The 14696-nt window shown below is 34.9% G+C and overlaps 2 protein-coding genes across 2 annotated transcripts; both read right to left on the bottom strand.

Moving 5' to 3' along the window:
• Positions 1-2861: 2861 nt before the first annotated feature.
• On the bottom strand, positions 2862-3608 carry LOC112512810. Its single transcript, XM_025118951.1, has one exon. It carries the CDS (start codon positions 3606-3608, stop codon positions 2862-2864), a length of 747 nt encoding a protein of 248 aa, XP_024974719.1.
• Positions 3609-12074: 8466 nt separating this feature from the next.
• On the bottom strand, positions 12075-14615 carry LOC112512809 (aldehyde dehydrogenase 5, mitochondrial-like). Its single transcript, XM_025118950.1, has 7 exons — positions 14528-14615; positions 14183-14319; positions 13949-14106; positions 13140-13245; positions 12887-13040; positions 12371-12600; positions 12075-12254 (listed from the first exon to the last, which is right to left on the bottom strand). Exons 1-7 carry the CDS (start codon positions 14613-14615, stop codon positions 12075-12077), a joined length of 1053 nt encoding a protein of 350 aa, XP_024974718.1.
• Between the last annotated feature and the right edge of the window lie 81 nt (positions 14616-14696).

Below are 14696 nucleotides of genomic sequence, written 5' to 3'. Positions count from 1 at the left end.
CATCTCTCTCGCGGTTACACCGCCATTTCATCTCTCTCGCGCCATTTCATCTCAAAAACATTTCAAAAAAAAACTTTCTATCTTTTTATCCGGACTTGAAGTCCAGTCAATCTTGTCCGGATAACAAGTCCGGTCAACCTTAACACCTGAAATTAACATCTTTGTCCGGATTACAAATCCGGAGAATACTTCACTTATAATGTTAACCGGTTTAAAGTAAACCGGACGATACATTGCCCAACCTTTGTCTGGTTTAAAACAATCCAGTCAATACACCGCACAACACTTGACCGGTTTAGACTAATATCCGGTCACCTCTTACACGGTTTAAGATAAACCCGGTTGATACTTGAAAAGTTATTTGTCTGAATAACAATCTGGGCATCACTTAAACGGTTTGCATAAATTGATACAGAATTCATAATAACCAGTTCCAAATTCTACCAAATTGTATATAAACACTTTATACTCAAAGCTTTAATACACTCACCTTTTAGAAATCGAGTATCTAAGCTTTTGAATCCCCTTCTTTAGCAATCCTTCTGATTTTTCAGAGAAAAACCTTCTAAATATAGTATGTGTATATCCTTTACTTCCCAAAATTCTATATATATCTAAGAAAAAGGAGGGGAGGTGGTGGGCGGCTCAACCAGCCGACCTTCCCTTTTTTCTTAATTTAAAATAAAATTTAAATTAACCCTTATAAATATAACACACATACATACATACCCATATATATATATATATATATATAAACTTGAAATAACAACCAGAATATTACATATACCTAGCATACTCATCAACAATGACAAGTGTGAACTTCTTTCCAGCTAGGGATTGCACGTTGACTGGACCAAAGAGATCCATGTGCAATTGCTGAAGAGGTGCAGTCACTGAAGAGATTTGCTTCGACTTAAAGCTAGCTCTTGTGTGTTTTCCTTTTTCACAGGCTGAGCAAAGAGATTCCTTTGCAAACGAGTGTTGAGGAAGACCTGTGACAAGATCATTTCTTGACAGCTCACTGAGTGTCTTGAAGTTCAAATGAGATAGTCGTTTGTGCCATAACCAGTTAATATCTGATGAGACCTTAGAGAAGAATCAACTATTCTCAGTGAGAGGAGAATTCATGTTGATGATATAAACATTCTCTAGACGAGAGCCGGTTAGAGCAACCTTATCATCTTTGTCGAGAACATGACAAGAATTCTTTGAGAATTTAACTGTATAATCTTTATCACACAGTTGGCTGATGCTAAGAAGATTGTGCTTCAGTCCTTCAACGTATGCAACGCGTTTGAAAGTTGTTGTACCGTTGGATAATATACCAAAGCCTTTGGTATATCCTTTTCCATTTCCACCGAAGGTTACGGAAGGTCATCTTTCTTCCTTGAAGTGAGATAGAAGAGATATATCTCCAGTCATATGTCTTCAACAGCCACTGTCTAGATATCATATGCCTTTGACATCCTGAGCAAGGAAACAAAATAAGAATTGCTATTGGTACCCAGCTATTGGGGTCCAGCTTTGTTAGAGGCTTCATCATCTGATCTTCATGAATCAGTATCAGTAGATGGCATCATTAAACCTGAAGAGGTTTGAATGGAAAGAGGAACAACCCTTGATACTACTAAAGTAGTTTCAGTGGAAGTCTTCACTGAGTCTGAAGAAAAGACTTTAGTGGTAGGGATTACAATGTCTGATGATGAAGACTTTTCAGCAGGAGTTTTCTTTGCTGAGCCTGAAGGAAAGGCGTCAACGGTTTTCTTCACCTTGACTGCTGGAGCAGCCTTTGTGGATGATTTCACCTTAGTTGATTTCTCAGCTGTGGTTACTTTCTTGCCCTTAGATGGTGAACCAGCTTTGGCGGCAGAATGTTATGAAATACCTTTTACCTCATCGGGTAAGTATTCCATTTAATTCACAAATATCAGAATGAATTAATTCTAAAATTGATGTGTCCCTTTTATCAGAAGGAAAAGGTTTCTTTGTAAACTTTGATTTTACACAAGTTTCACATTTTCCAAAGTCTTTGTTATCAATTTTGATTAAACCTTTGTTATGCATCTTTTCAATATTTTTCACATTTGTATGCGCAAGACATTTATGCCATAAAGAAATAGAACAAACAGAATAATCCAAAGAAGCAAATTTATCAAAATCGTTCGGGATTACATCACTTTCAACCATAGAAACTGAAAAATTTGTATCACTATCAAACGTGGCTAACACATTACTTCCTACCGATTCACTCGTTCCGCCCTCCTCACAACCATCTTCACTCAGATTAAGGCGATACATACCCAACTGGTTGTATCCCTTTTCAATAAAGATCTTCCTCTTGTAGATCACGACCTTCCTAGCCTCTATATTTATTCCAAACCCGTTTTCATCGAGTTTGCTTGCAGAGACTAAGTTCTTGTTAATGGAACGCACGTAAAGAACATTTCAGAGAATGACGGTCTTGCCGGAAGTGAACTTCAGTAGCATGGTACCCATTCCAACGACATCTGCACGGCCGTTGTTCGCAGCTATCACTTGCTTCCCATCTCTAACTGGTCCATATTCAACAAACTTGAACCTGGAGTCACAAACATGAACAGTGGCTCCAGAGGCCAAGTACCAGCCACCTCTTGCTGCCACAATTCTCGTGGCGGCCTCTGAAATCATGTCAATCTCTTCCATGGGGAGATTCGCCACGAGGTGTTAAATCCCCTCAACATAATTAGCAACAGGGGGTCCGGACTTTTGGTCCTTGCACTCACGATCATAATATCCCGTCTCTTCGCAGACGTGACATCTTTCGACCCTCTTAAACTTCTGTCTCGGGTTTGAATGACTCCTGATCTCTTAAAACTCTTCTTTTATGGACCCAAGTTCCACATATTGTTTGGCCCTCCGGCCCTTCCCTTACCCTTGCCTCCAGCCTGCACACTATTGGCATTCATCATAGACTTGCCTCTTCTTTCCCGATTACGTGCCACTTCCTCAATACAAAGGTGTTTTAGTAAATCGTTCAAAGAATAATCTTCGGTTTTATGCATCATTCTTTTTGAAAAATCTTTCCAAGATGGGGTCAGTTTGTCAATCACTGCCCCTACTTGGAAAATTTCAGGGATAGCAATAGAAAGCATTTTTAATTTATTTACTAAAACTTGGAGCTCATGCACTTGCTCCAGAATAGGTTTATCATCAACCATTTGGAATCTCAAATATTGAGACACAAGATATTTGTTGGTGCCATCTTCTTGTGACTTGTATTTGAATTCCAAGGATTTCCACAACTCTCGAGGACACATAATCGGGGAATACAGATCATATAGACGATCTGACAAAGCATTCTTAATGTGTCCACAAACAAGAGTTTCCTCTTCCTTGCGGATCATTCTAAGCTTTTGTAGATCGGCAATTCTTTGAAGGTCCGGTTGTTGTCCTGGTTCAGGGACCGGATCTTCGGGAATGGGAGGGAAGCTTGGGTCCAATGCATAGTAGAGTTTTAACACCATGAGCATAAATTTCACTTTGTCCGCCCAACGAGTGTAACTCGATCCGTCAAACTTGTCCAATTTCATCATGTCTTGATTGAGAATACGATAATTTCCGGTGTCCATTTGATTTAAAACCTTTAAGATTGTTGAGAAAAATAATTCCAATAAGAAAAATGAACACCAAATAAAAATTTAATCTTAATAAAATTTAATTATATTATAGCGAAAAAAAAAAGTTAAACCTTTTTGTATTCAGACCCACCAAAAACCTCAATACGTGCCAGTTCACACAGATTGAATCTGTCTTTCTCGATAGATTCAATGAAAGAAAGGGATAGAAGCAGAGTGTTCACTTAGTGAACGAGAAATTTAAATACAATGCGAAAATTATAAAACCAACCTGTTTAATATATTGTCGATTCGGATGATGAACTGCACGGAAAACCTGTCCTTAAAGGTTTTATACGACCACTCTTAAGAAGTTGTGAGTCTGCTAGTCGCAAAGCCTCAGGATTTAATGCAGTAGGCAATTCGTTTGTAAACAGCAATCACAACGAATATAGAGCAAGGATTTATGTAGAAAAACGGTAGAGAGAAAAGGAGCAGAATTCGTAGGAGAGTAAATATCAGTTTTCTGTGTATATTTTGAGACGACTTCAACCAGTATTTAAATACCGGTTGAAGCCACGAAATGCTCCATGAAAGTCTCACAAATATGCTCCACGAAATCCTCCCATGATCATTATCAAAAAGTGGATAATACCAAGTCAAAGTTTGATTAATTTTTTTGAATTAAACTAATAATTATCCAAATTTAAAAAACTGATAATTATTTCTCCTTAACGAATTTTTTATCGAAAAGATAAGTGCAAAGTGCGCCTCCTCGCGCCACCTTGGCGAATCCCGCGCCCGCGTCCTCGGCCACGGCCACGCGTGTGTGTTGGGCCTTCCACTCAAGACCCCCACCATGAGTCCACCAACATGTTCAAAGCCCACTTCCAGAGATAGCCTTATAAGCTTTTCTAGAAATTAAGTCTCTACCAATGTGGAATGGAAGGTTAACTTCCAACCAACAAATTTCCAACAGTGAGCACTCATCAAGCAAGAAGTTGAGCAAGTATTGAAGATGCCTTCAACGTCCCCCCTCCTAGATGAATCAAAATCTTGTAGATCAAGTCTCTCTCTCTCTTAAAAATATTAAAACCATGCAATTATATAAAAAGATACAATATGGCTTATGCTTTATCGTCGAATTTATGCATTTCCACTATCCTAGTACACTTTTCACTAGCGGCCAAGGTTGTCCAAATTAAGGACATGTAGACCCTGTCATCCTCTCCCTCGATGACACGTGGCATGTACTGTTGCATTGCATTAAATACCTCAAGTATACTAGTGAAGATCTCCTTTTCCCGAGCGTCTAAATGAGATAATATCATGTGTTATTTTGCAAGAGAGAACTGTGTGAGGTTGGCTAAAGATTCTTAAAGTTATCTCGAGTTGTAAAGTTAAAGGTTGTTTTAGATTAGGTTTTTACCTTCTTTTCTTTGTATAGAATTTGATTCATTGATTGATTGTTCTATACAATCAATAAGAGTTTAAAAAGTAAAATATGTTTTTGTATTCAAATCCCCTTCCTTCTACAAACCATAGAAGCCTTGTTACTCGTTCAGGACCAACAACTACACCGGTAACTTTCAAAACTTTTGTTCACGTAGAGGTTTCCACCAACACTACACCATACCTAGCAATCTTCAATCAAACGAAGTTGTCGAGCCATTGAGTAGGACTCTATTAAATAAAACCCAATGTATATTAACAACATTGGTGTTCCTTAAATCTTTTTAGGCCGAAGCATTTCATTCAGTCGTCCACATTATAAACAGGTTACTTCATTTGGCTAATGGGAGAAAGATTCTAGAAGAAGCTTAGAGGGGTAGTGGAAACATATGTTTGAAATACATATGAGTATTTTATCATCTTGTATATATTTAGTTACAAGTCCAGACCAACTAGATTCTAGAGCCACCAAGGGATTCCTACTCGACTATACAGATGGCATTAAAGGTTACCGCATCTAAATCTAAATCCTGTCACCTGAAAGGTGATTCATTCTCAACACATCACGTTCAACAAATCGATCATGTTCAATTCTAATCAAAATCATCAATCCACTTATGAACTGAATATTATCTCTTCTCATTCTCCTACAACTGGCGGTGAAAAGATTATATTCAATTTATTTGTACCTGGATAATATGTCTGCGACATTTCTTTGGGGTCAGAATTTGAAGACGATGTAAGTGCACCGGATACATCAACCTTTTGATCTAGTTTCTACTACTCAGGTAGAATCTTTGAATGATGTTTAGATCAAGGTGATCCAGTTCTAGTTACAGTACCTACGAGGCAGAGCCAAAGAACTATTTTTCCTCTAACATGTATGGTGATTGGGATAACGCAAATGTGAGGTTTACTTATCAGTTTGAGTATGTTTTGCATGATGACCATTTGACTTTTCAAAAGGCGATAAGCCAGAGTGCAAAATGGCTATGAACAAAGCAGGTGGAAATGTAAGTTTGTGTACAAAATCAACACTTGAGAGTTATATAAATTACTGAATTGGTTGTAAATGGGTCTACAAAGTCAAAGATGACAAGGGTGTAAGGATTATTTAGTAGCTAAAGGCTTCTCACAGAGAAAGGTATCTATTAACAATTAGATGTGAAAACATCTTTTTCTACATGGAGATTTAGAAAAAAAACCATCTACATAAAGAAACTATAAGACTTCATCTATGACAACAAGTATGAATGTTTGATTGGATCTGCAAACACAATAAGTCTCTGGATGGACTTAAATTGTCATCTACACAATGGTACAAGTAGTTAGTTATATTTGTTTATGCTCCTGTCAAATTTTGAGTAAAACATGCTTATGTTTATAACAGATCAAGTGGTGGCATCTACCACTATCTACTTATTATCGAATTTCCTAAAAATATATAGAAACGTTATCGACCTTCTAGTAGACAAACACTTACCCAAAAGAGATTTAATATACGCAGTAAAAAAAACAATTGAATTTACTAACATTAATACATTTTCTAGGAGATATTTTAAATATATCAAATACTCCAAAGGCAAGTTCTATATGAAGCCTTTCACCTGGCTAGTCTATGGGGTTTGGAAGTGTTTAGTGTAATATGTTGAAGAAAATAAGTAACCAAATGATCAAAAAAAAAGGTGATAAAAACTGTGAGAGTACATATGCGACCTACGCATACAACCTGAGGCATCTCAAAATTCACTATAAAATCATGCCAGCTTTACAGTGGAAGTTGCAAAATATTGTACGATATCGTCCCAAAAATCGAACATGTTGCTAGACAACAAAAATCAACGGCCTCAAGTCAAGAAACCCATGTCCCTCACCTCCCAAAAGTAGAATTGTGAACATAAAGATAAACGACAATGACATAAGACTGAAAATGACTAAATACAGGCTAAAACATAAAGAAGTACGATCCATTTGTAGATCTTTATTCTTAAAGAAAAGAGAATTTGTTTCTTCACATATTTATTTAAAATCATAAACAACAATTTAAATAGACAAATCATATGAACATAATAAGTTACCCACTAGCCTTAGCCGTTGACTTAGTTGTAAAATGCCTCCTCATATGTGGGTTCCTAAAGAGCGCTTGGGGTTGTCGATAATCAATTTTTTGCTCAAATATGTTACATAGACATTATTTTGAGTATATGTCAGATCTAAAGCCCTAGTCTCTTTATATTGCAAAGGTCACCACCCTCGGTAAGGTAAGTAATTTGGTAGGTGCTTACCTGGCTAGCTTTTAATAAACGACTCTTGTTGATTTTAACATGAATTCTTTTTTAGAGAACTTAAAAGAAAAGGTAACATTAAGCAATATTATATAAGATTCATGGTATTTTATAACTCTTTGTACTGTGATGTTCATATTATAATTTAAGATCCACGATCTCAATTGAATTGAAATGTTCTAAAAGGTTCGCTGTAACAACCATCGTGGCATAAGGCTTGCATCCTCAACCTTTGGCATGTCAACGCCTAATGTGGGGGTTTTTGTAACGTAATATTTGAATTTTCTTACACTTTTAATATCGTATTTGTTAGTTTTTAGTATACAACGTGATTTAAATTGTTTAATATCATTGACTCGTTGAGTACTAATAGAAAACATATATATATATATATATACTAGGTTTGATCTCGTGTATTACACGGGGTAATTTGAAAAAATTAAATCATGTCAGAAACTTATCTTACAAATATGAATGATCATCGAAAGTACGATGCTACTTCAGACTTGTACTCTTGAAGTGATTCTGAAAAATAACTCTTAAGAATGACTCTTCAAATTTGAATTTAGAAATGAAACTATATCAATAATTAGTTAAAATGAAATTAACCCTATAATAAAATTAAATTTAGAAATGAAACTATATCAGTAAATTGAATTTAAACCTAGAAGTAAAGTTAGAACGACTTTTCAGACTTGTACTCTTGAAATAACTATTAAGTATAACTCTAAAGAATGACTTCAGACTTGTATTTGTACTCTTGAAATAACTCTAAAGTAAAACTCTTCAGACTTCAGAGCTCTGTATAATCAAGAAAAGTCAATTTTTGTCGATGTCCGCCACAAATCCCCCACAAATCCGTCACTGAATTTAAAAATAAAATAAATTTTTATTTCTACAACTTTCCCGATGGATTTGTAACGGATTTTTTTACTTATTTTATACTGTCACAAATCCGTTGGAAATCCGTCAGAAAATTGGTCTAATTTATTTAAATAAATAAATTAGCGTTAATTAAATTAAAATTTACGACGGATTTTAATTGATTTTTATATTTAATTATACTCCGTCGAAAATGTTTAAGAATGCTTTTTTTATTCTTTTCCCTTCCAAAAAAATGTGTTCAAAAAAAATCTTACGGATTGTAATTATCTAATAAAAAGTTATATTCCGTCGGAATTTATTTAAAAAATATATATGTTTTATAAGAAAATATAAAAAACTTTTTTTAATAAATTCCGACGGAATATCATTTTTTATTATAAAAGTTATTATTCGTCGGAAATTTTGAACTTCTTTTAAATATATATTTTTGGAAAGAAAAAAATATAAATAAAACTTCTTTGAACATTACCGACAGATTTCAGACGGAATTTGCATTTAGCGGCGGGGGTTTTTCCGACGCCAATATCCGTCGGATAGTTGTTTTTCCTACGGATTTCTGACGAATTTTGCCGTCGGAAAAACCACATTTTTTAATAGTGATCAATTAAATGGGTATAATTGAACTGCTAATGTAAATTGTGTTTAGATACGTTCAAATGAGTCTAATTGAACCACTAATGTAAATTGTGTCTAGATACGTGTTCAGGCGGGAAAACAAGAAAACCACCTCACCAGAAGATGACACGTGTCACCAAGTTACTTATTTATTATAAGTATAGATATATAAATATGAGGTTCACGGGAAAAGCGCAAAAAAGTGAAAAACTAAGGAACGGTCTACTAACCACCAATGAGTTGTAAGCCAACGATTTAAAAAAAAAATATCAAAGTTAACAGTTTATCAAATAAAAAAGGGCAAAATGGTACATTTCGTTAATGTATAATTATTTCCAATTATTAAAATCCCATAAATAAAAGAAAGTTACCACAATTTATGGAAACATCATCTATTATAAGAAAAATCTACACAAAAATATTTCAACAATCTACAAAAAAAATATTTAATAACCGATTATTTCATTCAATTTATGTGTTACATGCACATGTGTATGAATCAATGTATTTATTGTCTTTCGATTTTTGGGTCGCATGCACCAGTGAATAAATCTCTGTATTCATATTCTTTCAATTTATATGTTGTATGCACATGTCAATGAGTCGTTCTATTTACCTTCATTCGTTTTTTGGTTATATGTGATTGAGTCATCATGTTCACCGTTCTTCATTTTTTGGGTTGTATGCACATGTGAATCAATCACGATGCTCTCTTTCCTTTCAGTTTTCAAGGTTGAATGCACTTATGAATGAGACACCATATTCATCATATTCATGTGTGCGTAAAACCCAGAAAAGACCTAAGTAGAGAGAGAGATGAATATGAAAGCTTGAATTCCTCTTATGTATTCGCATGTGCAAAAACCAAAGAACCATACTAAAAAGACGAGGGCTTCAATTCCTCCTTATATTCACATGTGCATAAACTCCAAAAACATAGATTTTCAAAGATGAATGATTGAAATCCAATTTCAGCATCAGAAAACATAGATGATGAACATGTGTTGCATGCACATGTGCATATAACCAGGAACATCTAATTACAGCATCCCTTTCACCATTAAACTCTAACTTCAGCCTTCCTAGCTACACCCCTTTCTCTAGCACCACCGCCATTTCTTCTTATGTGGCCTCCATCCCAACTAAGGCAACTACTGCAACATCTTCTTCTACATTTGAGCCTTTTGTGCTCTGAAAATTTAGGGTCCATCTCTATTTTTGAGAGAGAGAGAGAGAGAGAGAGAGAGGAGGTTAGAGTTAATAGTGATAAAAGTGGAAGATAACTTTCTGAATTATTGAATTTTAAATAATAAAAGAATAATAATGTTTTTTTTTCAATTAGGCCCTCCAATCTAATTTTAAACCCTTGCTTAACTGACCTTACCTTCCCTTTTATTTACATATATGTCATTTCATTGTAGTTCTTTGATTTTTCTGATCTAAATTAAGACTTAACATGGCATGAGACACAAGTCTTATGTCACGATAGCTATTACAACAAACCTTTTAAAACACTTCAATTCAATTGAGATCTTGGATCTTAAAATATAATACATCATAGTACAAAGAGTTATAAAATACCATGAATCATATATAATATTGCTCAATGTTACTTTTTATTTTTAAATTCTCTCAAAAAGAACTCATATTGAAATCTAGGGGTCGTTTATGAAAATCTAAGCGGGTAAGTACCTACCAAGTTACTTACCTTACCCAGTAAGTGAGGGTCATGACTCATACCCAATTACCGATAATCGGGTAAGAGGCGCTTAAATTTGTTATGCCATTTTAATGACTGGAATCTTACCTGATACAGTAAATAAGGATGATGACTCTAAACGCTTACCCAATTAATGTTGATAAATGGCCCATCACTCTATCTTGGTTATTGAAAGTGATCAAGATTGGTGTTGGTCCCTATGCCCATCCAATGTAAGGGCTGAAAATGTGGCTATAGAAAGCCTCTCCTTCTCTAAGTTCATAATTGATCTATGTTGGATGCTTTTATAAAATTTCATTTTGTCACCATCTAAAAGTGAATAAACTTTAAAAGGTTAACAAGTACTACAATAAGATTGATTACCTTAGAATTTATATTTCAAAGAACAATTGTAAGCAAGTGATAACATCACTTTCTATGATCTTTGTAAAATATTAAACAAATATTTCTTCGCTTAAAACCATACGAAACAATGAAATAAGATAAAATCAAAAGCGATAGAAAATATAGCCAAACAAGAACTTAAGAGTTCGAGTTATCAGCTTCAGAATCGCTCTACATTGCACAGGTACACTTCTACCTTATCAGTATTTGTTAAAAAAAGTTGTGCTAAATCTTTTTACAAGTCAGACTTCAAGTAGTTTTATCCTTTGAGGTAGATAACAAATCTCTTAACACCTTCGGCTCCAACCCTACTTTCAATTGTGATATATTGAATTCGTTTGGTTTAGTTTTGTTATTGGGCATGAACCTAGAACAACTTGTTACTTTACTTTTCTTGGGTATATTTATCAAGCGATTATTTTGAAGTAAATTGGGTTAAATATTTATCTTTAGCACGTCATGGTGCTCTAAATGTAACGTTTTTTCAAAGCTAGATGCTCGAGAATTTGACAAACTTTTAAGCTCAAATGGTGGTGATGAAGATTGATCTTGAGTTGATTAGATTGGGTGATGTGCAAGTGGACAATAATCGTAGGACAATAAATAATAACATTGTGTAGGATGTTATGAGAATTAGAGGTGCTCATAGGTTAGGTTTATCGGGTTGAAGACATTTGAAGAACCTAATTTAATATTTATGGTTTGAAAATTTTCAACCCAACCTAACTCAAACCTAACGGGTTGGTCAGGTTGATACTTTGGTACATCAAAATATTCTCATAACCTTAAATATGTTGTTTTCCCTATTCTACTCGTAATTTCTTTTTCATCATCAATCATTTTTACAACTTATCCATACTTCTTAAATTTAAGTATAGCACATTCAATTAATTTTCTCAATTTGCATATATATATATATATATATATATATATATACTAGTTGTGTACCTGCGCAATGCAGCGGGAGCCGTGAATTTTAACGATTTTAAAGTTTTACTGGTTTTATTAGATAAGATTTAATGATGATATAAGTTACAGTTGCTTTTTACATATTAATACAATTTGAATAAATAAGAGTTATGATTCCAATTACAGTCTATCGATGAAAAAAATTATATGACAATTTAAAATCCAATATATTTAAAATCCATCATACTTAAACGACTCCATAAATGTGTTCGATTTACACCAAGAGCAAATAATGAAGGTATGAGTGAAAGGACATAAATATAAACTAATATCAGCAAGAGCAACAAGAGCAGCACCAGCACTGGGACCATAACCAGATACAATATTTAGCACACCAAGAGGAAGTCCTGCCTGTTGAATGCATACAACATAGAATTAAGGTTATCCTTCAAAATGTAAAAAAAGAGAGAGACAGAGAGAAGCGAAGGAAGTTGAGCAAATTTGAGTGTTACAAATCTTTATATTACCTCAAGGAAAAGCTTTGAAACATAGAGGGCAGATAATGGTGTCTGTTCAACAGTTTTAAGTACTACAGTGTTACCACAAGCCAATGCAGGCCCAACCTTCCAAGCATACATCAGAAGAGGGAAGTTCCATGGTATAATTTGCCCTGCAACACCAATGGGTTCATGCAGCGTCTGGACATGATGCGGACCGTCAGCCTGAATTGTGAGGCCATGGATTTTGTCGGCCCAGCCTATGAAATGGTAACAACAACACCAAGATGGTCAACTCTTTTTAAAGGAAAAGGTATAAATGAACTCAAAGACATAAAGAKTATCATTTAGAATGAACTTSGGGCTAAGTAGTGATCTTATTAAGCTAAAATTTTGTATATAAGTGAGATCATTGGGGTTCATTGTAATCATTAATATACTTAGTAGTCAATTTTTTTACTTATAAGTTATAATCATTTGGAGGTAATTTATATAATTAAATTTAGTTCCCCCTTGACCAATATTTCTGCATCCACCACTACTTACCAGCATAATACCGGAAAAGAYGAATGAGCAGGGGTATTTCATCTGYTGCTGCCTGATCATATGGCTTCCCATTATCCCAAACTTTAAGAGCTGTTATTTCATCAGCATGCTTCTCAAGCAAATCAGCAAAGCGCAACATTATTCTAGATCTTTCCTGGTGACATATATGAAAAATGAATAAGATGCTGATACTACCACTTAATTTGTTGGCTCTTTCTGACGGAAGGATATCATTGATTTCTCACCATTTAACCTCCTTCAGCCCCACACCGAAGTACAAAAATGTCTGGTCAGCAGCACCATCTTTGTAGTAAGCGAACACTGTTGTACTGTCATCATGCATGCTCTCCYCAACAAAACTGCATAACCACCGATGTTTCCACAAAATCAGTACAAATATATGGAAGAAACATTCAACATTACCATTAAAATTGACCAAGTGACAGTCATTGTAGGAGTTCTAACCTCATCAAAGGTAAAAAGTGTAAGTGATCATTTCTTGTATATGAATATTATATACTTCAAAAAATGGACCTAAGTGCACATTCTTCACCTTCAAGCTAAAAGTCTAATAAAAATAAAGCGAAGACCAAGTCTAATAGTAACATTGGTCATTGTGGTCATTGTCACTTACACTTACATTGCTGATTGAATGTCAAGTTGAAAGACTTGATGGTTGAGCAAATATGTACAAACCTTACCATGCACTTCTTTGGCCAAGATAAATGTTGAAAATATGTTCTACTTTCATCTACTTTAAAAGAGCCCTAAATAAGTCAGGAATCTTGTGGATGGAGAAAGAAAAAACAAGGTCTAACAAGATCCTTCTTTGGGTAACCACTTCCAATCACTGCTCTACACTCGTAACTACAGAAAGATTATTGTAATAATACTTTCTACTTTTTTGTTTCTCAAGTAGTATGATAATTAGAACCTAATCCTAATTCCCCAATTCACAAATAAAGATCTAGCCTTTTTTCATGTAATACGGCCAGCCGACAGAATGACAAACAAAAAAGGCTTCCATTCATATGCAAAGAAACGGATGAACAAGAGACTTACAACTGAAAGTCACTGAGCTTTGAGAGGAGGTACTTGGTTGCTGCCTCAATGTTTTCCTTAAAGAACTCTTGCTTCTCTGCATCAAGCTTGGGAGTAAGCTGTTTGGTGTACCTCTTGATGTAAGTAACAAACTGCTTCTTGTCGAAAGGAGGTTGCTCCTACACATCATGTGTTTTCAAATGGTCAAATAAATGGAATTCTCAAAGTTTATTAGGATGCCATAATACTTTTTACCTGGAGTCTAAAGGTATCAACAATGTCGACGTCCTTCACTGCTTGATCATCAACACCCTCGTCTTCATCACCTCCTTCAGCAGAAGGGTTCGCACCAATGTTAACATCCACTGCTCCTTGTACCACCCACTGCAGACAGGAGTTTTCATATTACAAGTTAGTAACATGTGATTAATCTATAGTTTACTCACAACTTCCACATCAAAGATCTACAAAATGAATGATGGTACAAAATGAAAATGCCAGAAATTCGAAGACCATAACCCTAATTATTGAACAAGAATACCGCATCCAAAGTCTCAAAGATATCCATATACATAATAAATGGACTAATGTTGGAATTACCTGCTTGAAAATGGTACTTGTACCAGATCCCTCCAATTGGCTTCAATTCTCTGTTTCTTTTCATCATTTCTTTCTTTTCTTTTACCATTCTACAACCAATCAAGAACCATAGAACCTTAGAACATGATGTCAATTGGACATTTTCCTGAACTTCGTATACGTGGTGGCA

The sequence above is a fragment of the Cynara cardunculus genome (genome assembly GCF_001531365.2).
Source record: "Cynara cardunculus var. scolymus isolate 2C chromosome LG 5, CcrdV1, whole genome shotgun sequence".
Classification (NCBI taxonomy): domain Eukaryota; kingdom Viridiplantae; phylum Streptophyta; class Magnoliopsida; order Asterales; family Asteraceae; genus Cynara; species Cynara cardunculus.
This window is presented reverse-complemented; position numbering and strand designations above follow the sequence as displayed.

Bases quoted from the DNA above. Each gene is read 5' to 3' on its own strand.
- LOC112512810 (XM_025118951.1), bottom strand. From the start codon at position 3,608: ATGGACACCGGAAATTATCGTATTCTCAATCAAGACATGATGAAATTG.